The sequence below is a fragment of the Sciurus vulgaris genome, assembly GCF_902686455.1.
Source record: "Sciurus vulgaris genome assembly, chromosome: 1".
Taxonomy (NCBI): domain Eukaryota; kingdom Metazoa; phylum Chordata; class Mammalia; order Rodentia; family Sciuridae; genus Sciurus; species Sciurus vulgaris.
In genome coordinates this window covers 172,785,396-172,810,362 of record NC_136461.1, presented here as the reverse complement: position 1 = coordinate 172,810,362, position 24,967 = coordinate 172,785,396, and the positions used below count along the sequence as shown (strand labels likewise).

Here is a 24,967-nt window from a genome sequence, read left to right as displayed (position 1 = left end):
AATATTATGTTTCAATTTATAGGAACATCGAAAGACAGAAGTGTCCCCATAGGCAAGTAAACAAGATGGTGATGAGTCTGAAAAACATGCATAAGAAAGAAACTGGACTGTTTCATCTGAAAAACAGATAGCCAAGACAGGAGCCATATCTCTGTCTTCATATATTTGAAAGACAAATATGTAAAAGAGGAATTTGGAGCATGAGTGTAAATTACAGGAGAGATAGTTTAATGTCCTATATTCCCTCATGAAGTTTTTAAGAAGGTAGCTTGCTTTCTTTCTGGAAAATTGGATGGGAAATGCCTTCTTGGTGATCCCTAATATTCATTTGGAGCCCTAGAGCTTTAAAGAATTCAATTTGGAAACTACTGATCAAGACCTTAACTGCCAGATTAAAAATATAGTTATTCTAAATGTTTACTTTCCTCTTTAATTCTTCAGTATAAAAAATAGGGACTGATTGAAAGATTCTAAGCAGAATGACATGGTTTGATTTGTATTTAAAAATGTCACTATATTGACAGTTTAAATCAAAACTGAAGTACTGGAAGCATGGAGACTAGTTTGGAGGCTGCTACAGTGCCCTTGGCAAGAAATCATTAGAAACTAAGACGATAGCAATGATGTGTAGAGAAAAAGGGTTAATTTAAACTCAGTTGAATAGTAGAATTAAAAACACCTAATGATCATTTTGGTATTGTGTCAGGTGGGTTCTTCATCTCACTATTTGAAGAATGAAATCCACAGGCACAAGGTTGAGAGCAAAGTAACAGGATTTATTAGAGTAATAGAAAGAGAGCAGAGGTCCTGAAAAGAGAGGGTTCCCAAAAGAGGGACACCAGTGGGTTTCTGTTATCTAGGGGTTTTTAAAGCTATATCTGATGACCTAGCACAGGTGATTGGTGGGGTGAGGGATGCTTGCATGGACCAATCAAGCTCTTCAAGCTCTGAGCTTAGTGTACCAATCAGAAGTGTATAATTTCAATCCCTTATTTACAAAATTGAGAGGATAAGTCCAACCTTATGGTTTGGCATATCTGTTCAGAAGAGGAAGTGCTTTGAGTAAGGGGAAATCTGGTGGTTAGCAGTTGCTAGCGGTAGGGGTAGAGGTAGCTAAGGATAAACTCTTGTGATTGAAGCTGTTAGGTACAGTAAAAGAATGTTCTAGCTAAGAAAGGGGTGTTGGGGTTGAAACTGTCATGGATAGTGACAGAATGTTCCTCAGGCACAGTGTTTCCTCCTAGGATGGCATGGTCTCATTTCCTCTTTCCTTTCTTCAGAGGCCCTTTGTCCTAACTGTCTGAAGGTATAGGGTCTACTTTCTTGCCTCAATATGATGAGAAGAGATGTCTTTTATTTAATTCTTAACTTTATTTTAATTCTTTATTAACGTTTGGGGATTCAATAAATAATGTTGACCTTAACCAAGATGGAACATTTGGGAGGAGCTGCAGGTTTGAGGGAAAGGATCTTGTATTTACTTTGAGAATTGGTGTTTAATAACTCAAAGTCATGTCAGATTAAATAGTATAACAGCAAGCAGTTATACTGGATATGGAATTTAGGAGCAAGGTCTGGGCTGGGGAAAATAGCTATGGAAGACATGGATATAAATATGTCAGGCAAAGCCTTGAAAGACCAGAGAGAAGGAAAATCAGCTAGTGAGGTGATGAGGGAGTAGTGAAATAGACATAAGAGAAACCTTGAGTAAGTTCTTATAATTTCCAACAGCTGAAATTTTGTTAATTTCAATAACAATACAGGCTTAAATATTAAGAACACCAAAAACACTTGGATTTTTAAAGTTTATTTTCTTTGACAAATTTCAAAGGCATCTGATGTGATTTTCAATAAAATGATATTCTGCTAGAAGTCTAAAATGTTTTCGTACTCCGAGAATATTCTAGATGGTTATTAGTTTAATTTTTATTTTGTTTGGATACTTTTAAAAATGTGTATTTTATTCTACTTTCATAAATTGATACGTCAGCTTTGATTTTGAGCAGTACAAATTTATTATATGGTTCAATTAAAAAATCACACTTAAATAAAAATCATACTTCTTTATATCTAAGAGCTTATACCCTCTTTATATTCTTTGTTTACCTAAGGAAATGCAGCCTCACCACAAGTACAAAGACCATCTTTCATGGACTACTTTGATAAGCAGGACTTCAAGAATAAGAATCATGAAAACTGTAATCAGAACATGCATGAACCCTTCCCTATGCCCAAAAATGTTTTTCCTGATAACTGGAAAGTTCCTCAAGATGGAGACTTTGACTTTGTAAGTACATTTTAATTCTTCCACTTATGTTTTCTACATTTGTATTTTATCATCACATTGAGACATATAGTTTATAAATACAAATTATGTATATGAAATTATGGACTATTAATATTTAACATATAGCCATGTGTATGAGTAGGGAAATGGTGAAATTGTAGTTTGCAGAAATATATTTACAGAGAAAAATAATTAATTGCTTATAGTTAAATAAATCATGGCTCAAATTTAGAGAAATATTTAAATTCCTTAAAACTAAAATGACATCTGTTACAAAAAATATTTTCAATAGTGCAAATATGAGATACTTCTGACTGTAAACTAGTTACCAAAATAAATTATGCAAAGGTATTTATGACATAGACTTTGAAGAATTTGCTTTGACTTTGAAAGTTAACTGAATTAGTTTCTACTTGAGTGAGAATTCCACTTGGTTTGTCAGAAATAATAGTCTTGTACTGTATGTATCTAGGTCACATATAAACTTCAGTATGAACCTCTTTATTGCCTATTTAGTTACATTTTTTTCTTTATTTCTTTTGCCCCACTCATTATTATTTCTTTTTAAGAATTCAAGAAATATAGATACTCTGTTTTAAAGCAACTTTTTGCAGAACTTGAAAGAATAGATTCTCAAATTATTTAATGAAGTAAAAATTTTTATGAAGTAAATCTTTGTTTTTGCAATTTTAAATAATTTGTTACTTTTGATAGTTTTCTGAAGATTTTTTTCCAAATAAAATTGCAGTTCTTTATATTTATTAAATAAACACATAACTTGTAAGTAAATAAAAATTTTGATACTTGCATATCTTTAAAATTTTTAAGCAATATTAAGCCACTTTCCTAGATACCATGACACCTAAATGCTTTGGGATTTGGAATATTTTTAAGTTTAAGTACTGTTCTCCTAAATAGTGTGATTATTTGAGTTTTCTAATAACAAGAGGTTAAAATTTAAAATTCCATCCTCAATAAATTTAGTACTAATTACTAACAAATATTAGCAGTGTAAATCACAGGTTGTAATGCCTGTTTGCCATTTTTTTCAATATTGAAGTAAGAAATTAGAAAATAATTTGCATTTGTTTAGTTCTGGTAAGATTTCATTTTAAGTTATCTACTTTTTAAAAAATTTATAAATTATTTAGGATGCTGACATTCAAACTTTAAAACATTCATGAACATGATAAATAATGTAGAGTACTTAGAATCAAAAACTCTGTCTTGTCTCAGTTGGAATAAATCTTAACAGCCTCTGGGAAGTGGTTTGAAATGAGTGAGCTATAAGTAATGAATAAATTATCATAGTTAAGAAAGAGCACATAAAGTGATTTAATTTTGTTTTCGTTATACTTTGCTACCATTCCAAAACTTAATGACTTAAGATAACTATTTTATTTGCTCACTGTTTTGTGGGATAACAGTTTAGTCAGGTTTAGCTAAGTGATTCTTCTGCTGGTTTCACTTGGGGTTTCTCAAGTGGCTGTAGTTATCTGCCAACTTGACTAAGGCAGCTGTATAGTTTCTCTAAAATTACCTGCTCATGTTTCTGGCAGTTGTTCTGAGTGTTGGGTATCTCATGTGATCCCACTAGGCAAGCCTGAGGTTTTTATGTGGTAGTAGCAGCCTTCCGAGAGCTTGAAAACAGAAATTGCAAGGTTTCTTGATCTCAGTTTAGAACATACACACTGTCCATTTACAGTAGCATCAAAAAGAATGAAATATTTAGGAATGTTTCTAACCAAGGAGGTAAAGGACTTGTACATTTGAAAACTGCAAAATGTTGCTGAAGAGAGTTAAAGAATACATGGGAAAACATCTCCTATTCATGGAGTGGAAGACTTAATATATTATTAAGATATTAATATCGCCCAAAGTGATCTACAGATTCAATATAATCTTCATCAAAATTCTAGTAACACTTCTGTAAAAGTAGAAAAGTTCATGCTAAAATTGATTTGGGTTTCCACAGTACCCTTTATAGTGAACACAATCTTGGAAAAGAGAACAAAGTTGAAGGTCTTTTATTTCCTGATTCCAAAACTTGCTCCAAAGCTACCCTTATGACAGCAGTGTGATATTGGCATAAAAACTAACATGTATACCAGTAGAATAGAATACAGAGCTCAGAACTAAATCCTCATATCTGTGGTCAAAAGATTTTGACAAGAGTACCAAGACCATTTGTATTAGCTTTCTGCCATTCTTAATTAACACCTGAGTAATTAGTATATGAAAATTAAAAGTTTGTTTGGGCTTATAGTTTTAAAGGTTACAGTTCATAATCAGGTAAACCCATTGGTTTTAAACCTCTGGTGGGAGTGTTGCCTGACAGTGGCAGGGAGCAAGTAGCAGAGCAAACTTTTCAGCTCATGACCAGGAAGCAAAAGAGAAAAATGAAGGGGCCATGTCTCTTTAGTCTCCTTTATGGGCATGCCCCCAATGACCTAAGAATCTTGCATTAGATCCCACCTCTCAAACAGTCTAACAGTTTCCAGTAGTACCAGCCTTTAATGCATGGGCCTTTGGGTGATATTCAGCATCCAAACTATAGCACCATTCAGTGTGTAAAAAACATTTTCAATAAATGGTTCTGGGAAAACTGGGTATCCACATGAAAAAAAGTGTAGTTCAGTCCTTTCCTTACTTTATATAAAAATAAATTACTCAAAATGGATCAAAGATCTAAACATAAGAATTATGTTTTTTTAAAGAGTTAATTTTATGTATATTTTACCACAATAAAAAAAACCATTGAGGGCTGAGGCTGTGGCCCAGTGGAAGAGCACTTGCCTAGCATGTGTGAGGCACTTGGTTCAATTTTCAGCACCACATATAAATAAATAAAAATAAAGATCCATCTACAACTAAAAAAAATTTTTTTAAATAAATTCATAAGTACTGTCACTGTTGCCATATTATGTTAGTCCAAATATGTCAGAAAACTAGTCCAGATTCAAGGGATATCGAAATAAATTTCACTTCATTTTGGGAAAAACAGCAGTCACATTTGCAAAGGACCCTAAGAAATGGAAGAAATGGTGGCAATTATCTTTGCAAACAATCTACTGAAAGTGTGATAGTTAGAATTCAAGAGAACTTAGAATATTGAATTCAGGAGATGGAAGAACTTTAATGACTTCAATAAGGGCCATTTCAGTACCCTACTTTTAAAATTTTCATATACATGCAAACAGTTTTTGTCATGTAGCCTTCCATTGTCTCTCTTAAATTTATTCTAGTTGTAAGTCTTTTTTCCCAGTGGCTAGCACTTTTTTTTTGTTTATTTATTTATTTTTTTTCAGTGCTGAGTTCTAATCCAGAACCTCATGTGTGCTAGGCATGTGCTGTACCACTGAATTATAGCCCCAGCCCAGCCAACTAGCTCTTATAAGTAAATTTTTGGTAACATTTGCAGCTTAACATAGATTTTGGAGACCTTTTATCTAGGGATTAAGAATTTTATTAGAAAATGTTGTTAATTTAACAAATGTACTGTTTTGTGCTTTGGACTGTGCTAAGCAATATGGGTAAAAATAAATTTTATACATACTTATTTAATTAAGAAATGTTAAGTTGTGTTTCAAATTTTGATTTGGGATAAAAGGAAATTTAGTAAAGGATGGAGTTGTTTATGAAATTATGTGGTGGGTGACCATTTGTGAGTATTAAAAGGTGGATAGCAGAAGCCCGGTGAGGTGGTGCACACCTGTAATCCCAGCAGCTTCGGAGGCTGAGACAGTAGGATCACAAGTTGATCCAGTAACTTAGCAAGATCCTTTCTCAAAAAATAAAAGAACTGGGGTTGTAGTTCAGTGGTAGAGTGCCCCTGGGTTCAATCCCTAGTACCCCGCCCCCCAAAAAAAGAGAGAAGAAAGAGAAAAGGCAGTCATTTCAAAGAATGATTTATAAAATGAAAAGCTTAAAGGGCAGGGATGGAGGGAGAAGTAGAGCTGTATATCTGTAACTATATTTGGGCTAATTGACTAGAGATGGGGAAATCTGGTATGTGGCAAGGCCTTGAAATAAAATAATAATGAAATAGAAAAATGAAAACAGAAATTCATGCAGGAAACATTAAAAAAGATCATTCAACAAAAATAGCTGATTTACTAGATTGAAGAGTACTATCAAAGTGAGGAATTAAAGGTAAAAATGTTAAAAACAGGGAAGGAGCCCTTTCAGTAAGAAAGAAATCTGACAGGATTACATGACTGGATCCATTTTTACAGAATAATTACTTTTCTGACTTTTACAGGGCAGATAGCCTTGCCTGGGGAATGGAGAGTAAGGGACTGACGAGAACAGTGCTTCCTTCCCCAGCATTTATTACACTGTTGACTGGAACTGCTCAGCCCTCTCATCCCTTTGAGGAATTGTAAATGGGAATAAATAAAGATGAATAAAGGAATGATTGCCAGGAAATTAGTAAAGAATTGCTAAGAGTCATAGTGAGTGTGGCAAAACACAAGAAAAGTGTGTAAGGGGACAGAAAGAGTAATTGGAGAAGAGGCATAGTTGGGCACAGTATAAGTGATTTGGCAGAATACTTTGCTCACAAAATAGGGAAGTGGACTAAGAGCAAAGGTAGACTTCCACTTGAGATGCCTGCTGTTAATAATAAGGAAAATCTGGTCTCAATCACTCCATCATCTATTAGATATAGAATGTTTAAAAATGTGACTCATCAAAGTGTAAATTGTGCTAAGGTTTTTGTTATCTCCTCTCTTCATGATGTATTTTAAAGCTGCCTTCCAAAAGAGAACTGAATTTTGTTTGATTTCTATGAATAACAGAAGTTGCTTAAAACAAGCTGCAGTTGTTTTGACCATATTTCCAGGACATAGAATGTTTATCCTTCTGCCTTGAGGAAAATAGGTTTCAAGAAAGAAATATGAGAGAGGACACTTCATTGTCTTGAGGCACTCAAGGCAGATTCCTAAATGGCAAAGCTTATTCATTGAGGCACCTGCTAGACAGATGTGCAGAGTAGGAAGTACTTTTAATCTTAAAGCCTGAATGCCATATAATTTGTGTATTTTCTTTTAAGTCATTTTAGCATTTGTCTTTTGGATGTTCTGTGAAGTGTATTTCATCTTATGTTACTGGATGTAATAAGATGATAATATAGTTTATGATGTCACCAATTTGGGGGTTATCATATAAAGATAGGAGGTAAAGTACATTTTGACTAATTGACCTGTGATAATAATTTTAATTCTACTAAATAATTCTATTTAGGCTGTGTCTATGAAGATTTCCAAAACAAATGTAAAAGGCAAATCTGTTTATTATAGCACTTGTCTAATGTTTCGGTTTTTGTTAGAATTATTTCCAAACAGCCTTAGCATCCAGATTGTTTAGTGTTAAATAGAGCACATGTAGATCTTGTTTTGCAAAAATTACAGTATCATATTTAAATAGATATATTTTGGGTAACATAAAGATTTTGGAATAAGAACAAAAACTTTAAAAGCCATCTGTTAAACCCACTATATTGGTTCCAAATTTTTAAAAAGAAAGAAATTAGATTGACAATAATTACTAGTGGAGGAATTAGGTAAATCAATCATTTTTGTTTTTGACTCAAACTGAATTGTCAGTTAACATTTCTTGATTACTCTGATTCTTAAATATTTATTCAGTTCATGTTGTTCTTTTGAGCTAAGGCATATAAGAATCTTCTAGGGCAGTGCTGGAGGAAAAAATCTCAATAATTGTAGCAGAGGATAAACAAATCCTCTCCTCTAAGTGTAAACTTGCCTGGAGCTTTTCTAGGTTTTTGCCATCCTACCTCTGATTCCTTAGTTGGTAATTCAGTATGGTTATAGGGAAAGAACACAAAATAAGTCATTTCTGCAATATGCAGAAAATAGTAAACTCAGAAAGTGACAGCTCTGTTGCTGGAGCCACGTGTGCCTTTTTAGCATCTCCCCTTGTTCTGGAGAAACATTACCTTGTCAGGGTCTTTTCACCTTTCTATGTTGCCAGCAGTAGTGACAGGGCAATTAAGAGACTTGGAGACAGCAGTGGATTACAGAAGCTCTCAAAAGGCAGCGCTTTAGAAAGCCCTCAACAAGATAGGCCTGTAGAAACCTTAAGGAGAACCTAAGCAGCAGCAGTGACCAGTTTCTTTCCCACCCTTACCCACTGGCAGTTTGCTATCATGTACTTTATCTGTTTAAATACAGATGATGTCTTTGTGTTTTAAAGAGATGATGACTAAAAGTTTCTCTTGTAGTGTACTTCTTAGTCAAAGGACTGCTCGTTCTCTTCAGTTCTTGGTTCTGTGGACTGAGAAAACCACTTCATTTGAGTGAAGGTTTTAAGCACATTGTCATCCATTAGCTTTGCATTAATTAAATGTATCGTCAAGCATTTCCAGATGTTTGGGAGAGTATTAGCAAAGTATGAAAAGATAACTGTGTATGTTTCAGATTTACTTCTTCTAGGGTAAAAAAGAAACACATAAAATCTTAAATGTGCCAGTGGATAGCACTGGATAAGAGTTTATGATTACAGGTGTACATGTGGCATAAACTCGAGTGTATGTGGCACATTGTGCTTTCACTTCTCAGTCATTCCTTGTAGAGCCAACAGGAAATTAAAATTAATTAGAAGCCTGCACTTTGAAATACTTGCAGAATTCTTGACTCTTTCGGTCCTTTGCCAGCTCACGAAATTGTGCTGGCAGCCATATCCAACAGATGGTGCAGTGTGTGTACAGTTGTGTCATGTGGTTGTCTAGGTCCATGTAGACTTGTTGCAAGGTTTTGACCATCAGTCTACTGAGATATTTAAGACAGACGTACCATTGTTCAGAAAGGAAAGTGACCTGCTTCAAAGACAGTGTTTATGTACAAGTTGAAATGAATGTTAATAGTCACTAAGCAACTAAACTGGATTTAACTGATTCTGATTCTGTAGTAGTTACAGATAAAAAATGTAGTGACTCTGAATTGCTCCACTGATTTCTATCTTCAGTAATTCATTTGGGCTACCTGAGGTAGAATGAGCATTTTGCTTTCTTATTTCTAGATATGTCTTTTAAGGATTCCATAGTTTCTGAAATTTTTATTTTATGGTATGTCTAGGTAAAGTCTATTGAAACATTAAGCAAATTCTGCTTATTTAGGTAATTCTTACCTTAAGTTAAAACACATATCATCATTTCCTTTACAAATTAAAGTGAGCAGACCTGTACTTATTGGATTAATTAAAATAGAAAGCACAGGTGCAGTATGTGGTTTCTTGTCACCATGTTGGAATTTATTAAGATGTTTAAAGCACATGGCAAAAAGAAAAATGTCTTACAAAAAAGAGTTCTAGAAAGTACAAACTTTCCTCACAGTAATTTGTTCTTTTTAATTTGTAATTTATTTAGAAGATCGTGTTGAAAAATTGGCTATTTTACATTTTTAAAAAAATGTTGAACTCCAAACATATGTTTTGGCTAATGTTGATGTCTGGGAAAGTTATTTTGACTATGAGGGCTTTCTGTTCATAACCTCATTTTGGATGTTTAGTCAGTAAGCTTTGAGGACTGGGAGTGATGACAACAAAAGAAATGTTAACCATTAGTGGAATTTAGGATCAAAGAGTGGGCAATCTAATTTATAATCTTTTAGTTTAAGACTGATGACCCATACTATTTACCTCTTGAAATCAATAGGATTTCAAATAAGTTGTTATAATTGTTTGAGGCAACTAGTAATGCATTTATCACGGTGTTTTTGATAATGGAATAGTTGGTTTTTATTCGAACTGTCATAACTCAGATTTCTTTAAATCTGAAATTACTTTTATACTTTCATAATTTATTCAGCTTTTCAGAATGTACATAGTAATTCAATATTAGAAAACTTTCCATAATTGATCTTTATCTTACTTCCTGATGTTTATCTTTCATGGTTAGAAGTAGATTATTCTTTAGAGCCTGTTACATTTATTGATCTGGTTGAGCTAAAACTGACACCTTTTTTTCATGTCCTTACATTATTAGGTTAGCAACCTTTTCCATAGTATCCATTCTCTTATTCAATAGAAAGCCTTTATTAAGTTGCATTCATGTTGGAAGATTTTCTATTAGTAACCACTATTTTTTAAAATCAGAAAACCTAATTTTCTTGATTCAAAATCAAAGTTATCTTGTTTTATAACTTGTCTATCAATAGTGGAAACATTTTCTCCCCAGAATTATAGACAGATCTTAAGGAGATGAATGAAAGACAATCTCAAACTAAGGTATGTATCATAGCATATAAAAGAATTTTAGAAAAATTATATCTTAATTTCATTGATTTATCTCATAGTTTTTAAGAAACTTTTTTCCTTTATGCATTAAGAAATGACGCATGTTAAAATTTGATATGCAATATACTTTTATATACTGTTAACCCAGCAACTGTAGTTGTAGTACCAAATTGTAATTCCACGGACCTCCATTTTAGTTTATAACTGTATCTTGATATGAGAATGCAAATAAAGCTGCATAATATGCAAAGCTACAAATACATAAATACTTAGTACATGAAAACTAATAACCAGCCATGTTCTTGTATTAATGAAATGAGTAGTCAATTGTGGATTATCTTTGCTAATAGAGAAGATCTAAAACAGTCATTTTTATATTATTTATAGTCTTACTATTATATTCTTCAGTGAGAAGAAATTTCCATCTAACTTATTACAACTTCAGTGAGACAAAATTCTTGAAATGGGTTTATCTTTGGTTTTAAATATTCAATCATTCTTGTCCCATGAACACTAAAGACTTTCCCTTAGAGTATAAGGCACAATAGAAATATAGTGCAGATAAGTTCTCACTTGGTTTGCAGAAACCAGTGAATTGCAACTACAGCCTACAAACATCTATTTTCCTATATGCCTTTATTATAGAATTTTAATCTTCCAGGGGAAAAAACTGAGTTAAGGAAACTAAGTAATCCAAGTTATCCAAGTAGACATCATTTCAAAACAGCTCTTTCAGTATGCTAGAAATTCATGTTTCACTTTTAAGAATTTATTTCCTAAGCTGTGTGAAGATTCCTCAAAAAACTGGAGATGGAATCACCATGTGACCTAGCTAACCTACTCCTTAGTATTTCCCAAAAGAACTAAAATTGGCATACTACAGCAACACAGCCCACATCAACGTTGATAGCTAAATATGGGATCAGCTCAGATGCTCATCAGTAGATGAATGGATTAAGAAATTGTGAGATACACACACACACACACACACACACACATACATACATACAAATACAATGGAGTTCTACTCAGTCATAAAAAAGGAATGAAATTATGACACTTGCTGGTAACTGGATGGAAATTGAGAATATCTTGCTAAGTGAAATTAGCCAAACTTAGATACTCAAGTGTTGAATGTTTTCTCTCATATGTGGAAGCTAGAGTAAAATAAAGGAAAGGGGGAGGGCAGGATAGGATAACATGAAGAACCAATCAAATACACATTAATAGATGAACGAAAGGAAGACTAGTAGAGGATGGCAAATGGGAGAGGGAAGGGAGAATGGAAGGGAAGAGGAGTATGGAAAAGGAGGGAATCTCGAACTGAAATTTGAGTATGAGTTTATTGGGATGAACCCAACTAGTATGTATAAATATAAAACTAATAGAAATAAAAAGAATTTATTTCCTATTTGTAGTTACCTATACCTTTTTTCCCTCTTTAACTATTAGACTGCCATTAATTTGGGCTACTCTGAAACATTTTGCCATGATTGATGACAGGAAGCTACTGAGCAGAGTAATACTGGATATGATGAAGCAGGGACCTTTGCTGCCAAGCTGAGGCATGCTACCAAGCTTGCATGGATTTAGCCCTGATCCTTTGGACAGTGAATAGCTGGTGCAGAATTGTTACCAAAGGAATACTCATCAAACTCGGTCTTTAGTGTCAAGGTGAAATCTACAGGAATTTGAGACACTGGAGATCTAGGAGAACTGGATTAAAGACCGTTTGAAATTGTCAGAGTGGATTAAGGCAAAGAGAGGCTAGGTTCAAGAAATCATCTGGGTTAGATCATTTAAAAATCACCCAGATCTGATAACCAGTTATGTACATAGAAATAGGGCAAAGGTGGTTTCTGATTTAGAGAATTAGACTGATGATATTGCCTTTGCTTGAAGCAGAGAGTAGAAAAAGTGGAAAGAACAGGTTTTATGTGGAGGGCGAGGTAGTAAGTTCTATTGTGGATGTGTTAAGTTTGCAGTTCCTGGACTACATACACATCCACTAAGTAGTTGAAAATATAGAATGAACCTGTGAATTGGGGAATATTCAGCATAGGAAGAGTACATGAAATACAATTGTGTTAACAGTGAATCCCACTAGGATGTATAAGTACAATGCATCATTAAAAATTATATGTGAATATCTGTATGTATATGCACACACTTTATATATATGAAATGAACCAGAAAGGGCCTTGAAGTAAGAAGAAATGGTTGTCAAAAATGGATTTCGAAGGAATTTTAGGTTTAAGGTGGCAGGGCAGGAGCAGTGAGCAGAGGAGACTGGCTTTATCTAGCATTGGGTATATATTCAACCAGCCAAGCTTAAATTAAGTGAAGGCAGATTAACAGCTGTCACCTGAGAATTTATCATAGATAAGATATTATTCCTGGTTTGTTTCTTTGGTGGGGAAATATATCAGCCTGTCCTTGAATTTAAACAATAGTTTGAGCTGTAAGGTTTTTTGTTAGCAGTTCTTTAAGGATTTTTCCTGGTGCCAGGATATGTAAGTAAATGACATAAACACTTTTAAAACAGTTACAACCTATTAAGTATATACCTGAAATGACTTCTCTCTCTCTTTCCTTCCTTCCTTCCTTTTTTTTTTTTAAACACATCTCCTTTGAAGCATTGTCTTTCTAATCTTTCTTTTCTGCTCCTTAAGTATGACTTTAGACAAATGCTACAGCTTTTTGGTCATTTTTGGTCAGTAAAAGTCTGAAGTTAAAAATATTAATCTCATATTTGATTTAAATCTCACCTGTTTCTTCCCCATTCTGCATCTTAGGGCAAGCCACCTAAGGCTTAGGTGGCCCTCTGTTTTAGCTCATGGAGAGGTGGAGGAGGGGGCAGTATAGAAGGATAGAAGAGGCAGGGGTCATCATCTGAAACTAGTTATCTCAGACAGTAGTATTACACTGGCATAATCTGGTTCTAACTGCTGCAGTGTATCTCTAACAGAGTTGCAGTTTTCATATGGGGGATATATATGATTTTCTTGGAGTGATAATTTTCTCTTGGCTCCCTTTACCACTGAACTCTCCTTAGAAATGAGCAGCTGTATTTCCTTTCCATTCTGTCAATTCAATCTCTACCCTTTTTGAGGCGAGGCATTGACACATTTGACCAGAAGCCTTTATTCCCTAATCTCTGGATTCCTTCACATGAGCCATAGGAATCAATGATGTTCTAGTTCTGGTGTCTTGGAGAGTCAGCAGGGAAAACATGAAGTTCTCCCCATTTTCTCGACTATACTATTTCTCTGGCCCTATTGATTCTGCTGTTATAGGAGGCTTCACCAAGCCTTCCTCCCATCTTCAGAAATCTCTGGACAATAAGTATACAAGTTTCTAGGTCAATATATTTTTCCCTACTTCCAAGACTACATCAAGTCATCTAATAGTGTCCATTGGCAGCACCAGAGCAAGTTTGTAGGTTCCCTGTTCAGTAATCAGTCCAGCTAAGAAGTGAAAGACATCTCCCCTTCTTACAAGGAACCACAGTGTCTATGGTGGAATATCTTAGTGCTCTCCAGCTCAGCTCGAATGAGGAAGCTTTCATGAAAAACACTGCATCCCAATGCTTCTGGTTCACCCTTTCCCTCTTATGTAGGCTAGGGTGATAATTTGAGAGTGGTGGGGTTTATTCTGCAACCTCTTGGTAAACATGAAGTCAGCAATTTGACCCATTTGATTGGTGACTCTTTTCAATATAGGGGATTGCTTATACATCACGATTATCTTTATTGTGAGTCTTAATCTTCAGTTCAGGAGCAGCTAAAAACTTCTACTCAGTCTTCTTTTTATAAGAATGAACAATTACTTAAAATATATTTTAGAGTATTTCATATTTCTGTTTCTATAGAAATATTTAAGTTTTTGTTCTTTCATTTATCATTTATCCATTAAACATTTTCTGTCCTTGCTAGATGCCAAGCACTAGACACTGGCAATTTAAGCAGATTGCTTTCCAAAGAAGCACTGACAAGGATAGATATGTGAAGGCTTATTTACCCATAGATAAATTAACCAGATACCACTATGAAAGAGCTTAAAAATAATTAAAAGAAAGTTAAAATGTTATGTTTTAATTGAAGTTATTTTTTATTGAACCAGCAATGTCTCACTGACATTCAGAATTCATTGTCTGTGAGATTAGAATTTAGGGTGACCTTATGTACACAAGATAATGCAGTCACATGGACCACACTGATAATTCTTACGGATCAGTTTCTTAAAGGCTTAAAGTTTTTTCAAAGAGAAGAGTTTAAGATGATAAGATACTGTGTACTTTAAAGGTATTATAAACTTTTTGCCAAGAAACATTGAACCTTATACTAATAAAGGAAAGTAATGAGTACTTCACATATGTGGCATCAGTTTATCATGTGTCTTATCAGGAATTCAATAATGAGACTTCCTCAAAAATTATTCTTATCTTATGCCTCTAGAGTAGTGTTTTATAAGTTGTTTATCTTGTAAATTTCAAATTCAAATTTCAAAATGTTGAATTTGAAAGTTTAACCTTAACAAAACAACAACCCATGTTAAGGAACTTAGAAAAATTGAAGATTCAGGCCAATTAAATACCATTATCTCCTTTTATGGTTATGGTATTATTACTTTGAAAGCTAAAAAAAATATTACCCATCTTAAAAACTAAAGGCTATTTTTAAATATAATGCATATGGGATTTTTTTCACTCCTAATTTCTGTTTCATAACTAAAACATTAAAAACAGTGTCATGTATATCAATTTATTTATTGATAACAATTTGGTGCATATTCTCTCAGTGAAATGAAAACCCTTTAAAGTCACCTTTACTTTATAATTTAGGGGAAACCAGTTCTATGTTAATATTTTAAACAAGCATCAGATAATAAAACCAGTTTCTACAGTTGGGGAAAATATTTTTAAAATACTTGAGCTTTTCTATTTAGATTTTCTCTTAATCTGAATAGGAAATCTATTTTGATTTTACCCAATCTTATTCGGGTGGATAATATATTTCCAGGGGAAAGTGGATGGGATGTCTGTATCCATATATTTACCTAAAGAATTTTTAGGAAATAATATTTTAAACTTAAGATAAATTCTAAATATAAGTAGTAATAATATAAGAGAAAACATTCAAGAGTTCATAGTGTTCAATTTCATATTGATCTACTTTACAATATATTTAGTTTCTTGTATCATCAGTTAGCTTTCCTTTCAGGGAAAATATTGTAAAATGCTTATGTGTGACTATATATTTATAGTCTTTTATTTTTAGGCTAAAAATAATTTTTGCATATTTAATAAATTAAAATAATCACAGGTATATAAGATATGCAATAGCTACTTCCTTTTTTATGATCTAGTATGTTACATTGTGTATGTAAAAAGTGAGATATGTAGATATTGAATTACTAGGTACTGCATTTGAGGTGATTCAAATTTAACAAATCTGACAAGCAGTTTATCTTGCAGGTTTTATTTGTTTACTTAACAGCAACTACTTTTGCTTTAATTAACTTCCCAGAACATTGGAAATTTTTAATAAGGTTAGTGAGTTAGAATATATTATTATTCATATTTTTTAAGATTCACTTGAAATTATTTGATTTAAATATAAATTAATATTTAATGTCTAGTTTTAGCTTTTTCTAGAATAAGGTACTAACAATTAAACCTCCTTTTTAGTTTTTAATGTTTCATTTAGTCAACAAAAGTATTTTAAGTACCCTCTATGTTTCTTTTCTTTTCTTTCTAGAAAGTAACTTAGTCAGTGGAGACTTGTGAAACAACCTTCTGCAATCGTTTGTTTCTCCCATCTTAAAATAAATGGCATCCTATTTTATCTATTCCATATGGCTGGTAGGGTTTAAAGTCTAATATAGACAAGTGGTTTGCCACCCAGTCAGATCAGATGCTTGCCAAATTAAAGCAAATAGCTTTAATTCCTCCATCCCTCTGCTAGCTACTTTATTAAACTTAACAGAGAATTAATTACTTGTAAGTATAATTTTAAATTTGACATATTTACCTTCAGTTTGGCCTTTTCTTGTTTGTTCAAATGTGAATTCTAACTGTAAGAAACTGGAATTAAGTTTGGGGTTGTGGCTTAGTGGTTGAGTACTTGCCTAGCATGGGTGAGGCCCTGGGTTCAATCCTCAGCACCACATAAAAACAAATAAATAAAGGTTAAATTCTAAAAACAAAAACAAACAAAAAAAACTGAATGTAAATATTTTTTACAAATGATTAATAGTTGAAAAGCACAATAGTTCCCATTCATTGAGAGTAGCTAGAAATTAGTCTTGTAACTAGTTAGGATTTATTTACAGTTTAAAAAAAAAAACCCCTCTGATATTTCAGAGGCTAAAATAAGAAGGGAAATCTATGGGTGAACGTAAGGAGGGTGGACCTGGTAAAAATATTTTAATTATTGGCAAAACTAGTTAAGAAATCAGAAGGAGAAAAATATACATAACTATATTCTTACATAGACAAAAATATGGCTTGCATATTTGCAGTGTGCTCTGGATTAAGTCTAAAATTAAATTTGACAGTACTGAATAGCACATAAGAAAATGGCATTTAATGTCCCTAGTAATACTTTCTTTATTATAGAAATTCTTGTGTATTGGAATAACAAATGTTGAGATTGTTTTTCCATTTTACCAGTTTCTGCTTTGATTTATATTTATGATCACCTGATCACCAGTATTAACAGGATTCATTTCTTTTTCAACCTTCCTTTTGAATTCATCCTAAGTTCACATTTCACAAAATATCCTGATAATGAACCCTACAGAATTTCAAAGTAGAGAACTTGTTTTTATTTAAAAAGAAATGACCTGAATATCAAGGAGCATTAGATATATTTCAAATAAAGTCTTAGCAAATGATCAAAAAATATTAGATTAATTTTCAAATACATTTTATTATGTGATAACTTCTTGAGTAGAAAATAGAATTTTTGATAGAATACGAAATACTAATTTTAATATATAGGTGATCATTTAATATTGATAAACTTTAGGTTTAATTGCACTCTTGTTAAAAGACTTTTTCATAGTACTTCTCATTCAGTATTTGTTTTATTTTCCCAGTATTTATTTGCTTTCTGGTCAATTTAAAGTTTAAAAGTTTTAATCAATGATGAACTCTGGTTTAGATTTATGAGGTAATTTATTGCTAAATTATTGCTAAAGGAGCTATTTGATTAATAGGATTCTTTCAAATCAAAATTTAAGATATATCAAAGTAATTCTTAATAACTTCATTGAGGTGTTTTCATTAGATTTTCCAGTCTGCATAGTAATCATCTAATTGAAACATATTTTTGACACAAGGTAGCTTATTTTAATGCTTTTTTTAATGCTATGTATCTAGATTTTTAAGCACCTAATGGGTAACTTTTCAGTTAGGTTGATTATTATATATGTTTCCCATACTTTCTGTTCTTATTATATATTCATTGGATATTAGGTATTTTACAGATTCAGCAACCATTTTCTTAAGCATGAAAGTAATTCTGTGATAAATATTCATTTTTATTTTTATTTTTTGTAGTTGTAGATGAAGAACATGCCTTTATTTAATTTATTTTTTTACGCCATGCTAAGGATCAAACCTCAACACCTCACATGTGCCAGGCAAATGCTCTGCCACTGAGCTGCAGCCCCAGTGTGATAATGTGTTCTTAGAGGATGCATGCTAAGTATTTAGATGGGAAGTGCTGTGATGTTCTGCACACAGTATTATGCAGGAAGGTTCAAATATTAAAATTGTGTATGTGTGTATATAGAAAGCAAGGAAGTAAATGAAATTGATAAAATGTGAATTATTGAAACAGGAGTTATAAGAATGTGTACATTATTTTCTATGGATATTTGGAATTATAATAAAGAGGAAAAATATATACATGCCTTTTCTGTAATCTGTGCCTTTTTGTCAAGGTATATGGCATTTTAAAATAACCCAAGATTTAGCATATATAAGTTTTGTTTGTCTTTCTGCATTTGCTTTTATTTTCATTTGTTTCTGTTTTTACCTTTTATAATTCTTATTATAAATAGAATATAAATATAATTCTTATTATAAATAGAATATAAATTTCTATTTATATTCTTATATATTATACACCAAACACTGTATAAGGAATTATTATATATACCCAAATTTTTGCCACCTAAGTCAAGGAAAATAAATTACAGTTCCTTGAGAACCCCCTACATATTCTCTTCCTTTCCCCATAGAAATATGTATACAATCCTTGATTTTGTGGTAATTACTCCTGTTCCTTTCTTTGAATGTTTACCATCCACATATATATGTTCCTAAACAGTACATTATTTGGTCCTTTTGGTTTTGTTTTGTGTATTCTGTGATTTGATTCTTTCAAAAGCTTCCACAAATAACACTTTGTTAACATATGTAGATACTTCTGTGTTTTGTTTATTTGTTTGTTTTGAGAGGGTAAAGGTGAGGGTGATAAGCTTTCATCATTGCTCAGAATTCATTCAACAGTGTCAAAATGGTATTTTGTAGGACCTAACATGGTGATTCTGAATTGTATATGGAACTAACTGTAAGTTGTCAAAAGCAGCCAAAAGTGGCTAATACATGACACTTTTCTAGATTTAGTGATATATCAGTAAATAAAACTGATAAAAATCTCTACCTTCACATTAGAGTATACATTCTAATGGAGAAAATAATAATAAATTAGTAAGTTATAATGATAAATTAGTAAGTTATACCATGTGATAAAAGATGATCAATGCTATGGAGAGGGAAAAAAAAGTCAGGTGGGTCCAGCATTAGGGGGAAGAGTTTGCAATATTAAATAGAGTGCCTGGAGGGGCTTCATTGAAAGAGACATTTAAGTAAAGAAGAAGATAAAGGTCAAGCAGGGAGTGAACACGTGGTATTTGGAGGAAGAAGATTCTACACAGAAGAGCCATCCACTGTGAAAACTCTGAAGTGGAAGCTTCTTTTGTGTGTTGGGAGAACAGCAAAGAAACACATTTGTGGGAACTGAGTGAATGAGGACCATAGCATAAAAAGATGAAGTCAAAAGACCAGGGTGTTGAAATGGCAGGGTGACAAGATAGTAGGGTCTTGAAGGTGTAGGGCATCATGAGGTTTAGGGCATTTATTCTAAAAGAAATAGGTATAAATGGTTTTTAAAGCTTTGAGACCAAATGGATCTTCCAGGAACTCTCCAAAGGAATGAATATGCTTAGAAAAGGAAAGGGGTCTCTATCACTTTCCTATGACTGGCTGTAACAAATCACCAAAATTTAGTGGCTCAAAACAATAGAAAAAAAATTTTAGCAGTTCTGGAGGACAGAAATCTGAACTAAAAATCTTAGGAGTCAAAATGAGGCTGTCTACAGAGTTGCACTCCCTGAAAAGACTCTAACAGAGAATCTGTTTTGTTTTTCAGCATCTAGAGCTATATATTCCTTGAATCATAGTTCAAAGCCCATTTCTCCATTTTGAAAGTCAGTGGTGTAGCATCTTTGCTTTCTTATTCTGCTACTTTCTGCTTGTCACGAGCGGCAAGGAGGAGTCAATGAGAGTAAATTTGATCCAAAATCAATTGACTTTTATTTGATGCTGATCACACAATTATTTATAGTTATCCTTTTTGTCACACCAATATCACACATAACTTAATCACTAATTATTATAAGCCCCGAATAAACAAGACTCACTTCCTTACTGAGACCCGTTCCTAAAGTCCACTCCTGTGTGACCTGTCTTGAGTCAAAGGGCAGCGACTCCCAGAGGTCAGTCAGGAAGACAGCTCAGGAGATGTCGCTGGGGAACTCCCTCCAGCCAGAGTCCTGATCAGCGAGGACGGCTGGAAGGCGAAGGAGGGCGGCGAGGTCACGGCAGGCAGGCTGGGCGGAGCTGTCTCAGGCAGGATGCACAGGGGCAGCTCCGCTGTAACTTCCACGGGAACGTCTAGGTCACGGTCAGGATGATGGATGTTCCAGCAAGCAACGAGCAAGTCAGTGACTCCCCTTCAGGCTTGGCGCAACACTGGCGTCATTGGTGTAAAATGGGGACTGGAGCTAGGCTCGTTATGCGTCCTTTTAAATCCTTTTTATCAGACCCTGCCAGCCGGTGTTGGTCCTAGGGAAGTTAGTTACCTTACTTGGGGTCAGTTGCACGTGTCTCCAACTTGGGGGCAGCGTCAATCCTATCTTGGGGCAACACCACATCATTACCTCATTACAGCACAGAACACTTAATTTATTTTTTTGCAAGTTACACAGCACAAGTTGGTTTTTGTAAGTTACACAGCACAGAGTATACAAGTTTTTTTTTTTTTTGCAAGTTACACAGCACACAGAATGTCACACATTTAATTTTGCTCCTTACACTGCTTCTGTCACCTGACCTTTTTCTTCTATGTAACATCTTCCTGTCTCTCTCTCCTATAGGACACTTGTGATTGCATTTCAGACCCATTCCTACAATCCAGGATAATCTCCCTGTCCCAAGATTCTTAAAATAGCCAGGCACAGTGGCATACTCCTGTAATCCCAGCAGCTTGGGAGGGTTAGGCAGGAGGATCTCAAGTTCAGAGCCAGCCTCAGCAACTTAGTGAGGACCTAAGAAAATCAGCAAAATTCTGTCTCTAAGTAAAATAAAAAGAGGGCTGGGGTTGTGACTAAGTGATTAAGCACCTCTGGGTTCAATCCCTGGTACCAAAAAAAAAAAAAAAAAAAAAAAAAATCTTAGTTTATATCTGTAAAGTCTTTCCAATATAAAGTAACATCAAGAGATTCTAGGAATCAGGACATGAACATATTGGGAGGCCATTATGCAGCTTCCCATAGTCTGCCCTCTGGTCCCCAGGGGTTCACATCCCAGTATTCCCCAAAGTCTCAACTCACTACAGCACCAATTCAGAATTTGAAATCTCATCTAAAGGTTATCAGGTTAAAAGTCCCAAATTTCATTATATAAATTAGGCATGAGTTTTTCTGTAGTTGTGATCTATCTTGGGACAAAATTCCTCTCTGTGAACATATAAAATTAGAAAACAAGTTATTTGCCCCCAAAATACAATAATAGAATGGGCAGAACACAGAACATAATGCAGATGGCTTCTACTACAAATTCCAATAGTGTCCTTATTTTCCTCTTGATCCCTGTCTTCAATGTTCACTGTCCTGTTGGCATTCTGGTTTTCTGAGCTCCCACCGTAATTATCCATTAATCTCCACTTACAACAATCTAAAGCATTTCCAGCTTGTACTGCTAAGCATCTCAAAATTCCTCCAACCAATTCCAAAAAGCCCCAAAAGCTTCTGAACCACATGGAGCTACAAGCCCACTCCTGGGGTAGGAAGATAACTAGGAGAATGTGATACTCTGGAAGTGAAGAGAAGAAAGAGTTCTAAAAGGAAGGACTAATCAATTGGTTCAGATTCCACTAAAGCTCAAGATGAGGACTGATAATTTACTATTGGATATTTAGTAACTAGGATGTCATTGATGATCTTGACAAGAGCACTTTTGGTTTATTAACACTTTAAGTGCAGAAAATCCTCCATAATACTCCAGATAATGACCAAAAAATTATTATAGTAACATGAAATGGTGATTTATTTTATGAACAGAATCTTTCAGAAGACAGAGCCACATCACATTTTGTGTAGTACTACCCCAGGGGGTACTATTCCTGTGCTGTCACTCAGTGGAGATGACATGTTATTGCAGAATGCAACACAGGAAATGGCTTCTGGGATTTCTTCTAGTTAGTAAGCTTGCTTAGACTTCTCCCTCCCCCACCTGCCCAATCCAGACCACAACTGCAAGGGAAGGATTGATAACAGGCCTTTTCTCTATTCATTAATCACTCCAGATCTTCACACAGGGATTTAAAGACAGAGTTTGGGGGAGACGTGTGTGTGTGTGTGTGTGTGTGTACACACATATATCTATAAATGGGTGGGAAGTATAGATATATGTGTATATATACATACATGCATATGTATGTTTGTATTTATTTATGAATTTATACTATATATGTATTTTGATTCTGAGCCCTTGCTTGCTCAAACTTTTATGCCTTTCCGAGCCTTAGTTTTATCTAATTACTGTTCCTTTCTTTCATGTACTTCTAGACTTTTTCTTTTATGAATTCTCTTTTAAGTACCCAGATCTCATTTCAGTAGACCCACATCGAGTTTTTCATTTTACTACACTGCCACAATTTTGTGGTCTTTTCTTATTCAATGATTGTTTTTCTTTGATTGCTGCTACCATTTTGTATATGAACATTTCTAATATTCTCTTGTGGCAAGTTTTTTTCTTATGGCCTGTCTAATTGCATTTTTTAAGAAAAAGTGACTCTAAAATTTTAACTACTGTTTCCTTAATTATTTATTATCAATATATCAGCCACACATTCTTATCTGAGGACAGTGTATAGTTATCTCTGTTGTATTTAAAGTATAATCAAGTTGCTTCTATTTCTGGTAACTTCATTCAGGAATCAGCAAACAATGTAGATATGAAGACATTGCTTCAGGTGTTTTCAACCTTTTACTTTCATATCATTTGCTGCTTTCTAAGAAAAATATTTGGGTAATTTGGTATTCTAAACATAATGTAAGTTTTTTCACAGCTTTATAGAGTTATAATTTATAACTTGCTCATGTAAAGTGTATGATTCAATGACTTTTAGTATATTCAGTTTGGGCATTCATCACCTTGATTGATTTTAGAAAATTTTCATTAACCCAAAAGAAACTCAGCACCCCCTAGCTTCTCCCTCTTCCACTTCCCTCTCACTGCCTTAGGCAATCATTAGTTTATTTTCATCCATGTTATATAGTATTTATCAATACTTCATTCCTTTTCTTGGCTGAATAATATTCCATTCTATGAATATTTTATATTTTGTTTATTTATTCATCAATTGATAGATATTTGGGTTGTTTTTACCAACTATTATGTAAAATGCTGCTGTGAATAATTTTGTACATGTTTTTATGTAGATGTGTTTTTTTATTTTTCTTGGGTATATATGTGATAATGATAGGTTTAACTTTTTGCAGAAGGTTAATTTCTTTATTTTTTAAAATTTTTTTTAGTTGTCAGTGGATCTTTTATTTATTTATATGTTGTGCTAAGTATCAAATCCAGGACTTCACACATGCCAGGCAAGCACTGTACCACTGAGCCATAGCTTCAGCCCCAAGGTTAACTTTATGAGGAGGATTGATTTCCTCAGCAAAAGTGACCACACCATGTTGTATTCTTGTCAGCAATGTATGAGGGTTCCAGTTTTCTCCACTTTAATGCAACACTTGCTATTATCTATTTTCTTGTTTATAGGCATCTAAATGGGTGTGAAATGGTATTCCATGTGGTTTTGATTTGCATTTTCCCCATGGCTAATGATGTAGAACATCATTTTGTGGGTTTGTTGTCCATTGGCATATCTTCTTTGGAGAAATACCTATTCAGACACTTTACCTATTTTAAAATTGAGTTATTAGTCTTTTACTGAGTTAGGGATTTTTATATATTTTGCCTACAAGTCCTTTATCAGCTATCTTATTTACAAGTATTTTCTTCCATTATAGCAATTCTGCTCCTAGGTTTATAACCTGAGTTATATTTTCCCTGTCTTGAAAGTATCCTTTGAAATGTAACATTGTTAAATTTCAGTGAGGTTCAGTTGTTTGTTGTTGTTTTTTCTTTTCTTTTTTTTTGGGGGGGGGGGTGTCTCCTTTTGTTTGTGCTTTTGGTGTTATAACTAAGAAATTATTGCCCAATACAAGGTCCCAAATATTTACATTTATGTTTTCTTCTAAGAGTCTTAAAGTTTTAACTGTTATATTTAGGTCTTTGATCCATTCCAAGTTAACTTTTGTATATGATGTGAGTTCAGTGTCCAACTTTAGTCTTTTACACATAGCCAGCCAGTTGTCTCTGGATCATTTATTAAAACAACTGGTCTTTCTCTATTGAATGAGCTTAGAACGTCTCTCAAAAATCAATTTGGGGGCTGGGGATATAAGCTTAGTTTGTGGAGTGCTTGCCTGTCAAGCACAATGCCCTGCATTCAATCCCCAGCACTTCCAAAAATAAATAAATAAATAAATGCATTCTTTTGGACTGGGGATATGACTCAGTTGGTAGAGTACTTGCCTTGCAAGCACAAGGCCCTGGGTTCAATCACCAGCGTTGAAAAAAAAAAAAAAAAAAGTAATACTTTGGCCATACATGGGTTTATTTCTAGACTCTTAGTTTTGTTCCATTGGCCTAACCTATCTTCATACCACTACCACACTGTCTTGATTGCTATAGCACTGTAGGAAGTTTTGAAATTGGAAGTATATGTCCTCCAATTTTGTTATTTTTTTCAAGCTTGTTTTGGAGGTTTTTAATCTTCAAAA

General features: G+C 33.7%; 1 protein-coding gene across 3 annotated transcripts in view; it reads left to right on the top strand.

The window, feature by feature from the left end:
- STK3 (serine/threonine kinase 3) overlaps nt 1-24,967 on the top strand; it is a 302,874-nt gene that overhangs the window by 233,251 nt on the left and 44,656 nt on the right. For all 3 annotated transcript variants that reach the window (XM_079126263.1, XM_079126262.1, XM_079126264.1), the window contains one exon: nt 2,112-2,287. In XM_079126263.1, the coding sequence (XP_078982389.1) occupies nt 2,112-2,287 (176 nt within the window). The remainder of the gene's footprint in view (nt 1-2,111; nt 2,288-24,967) is intronic.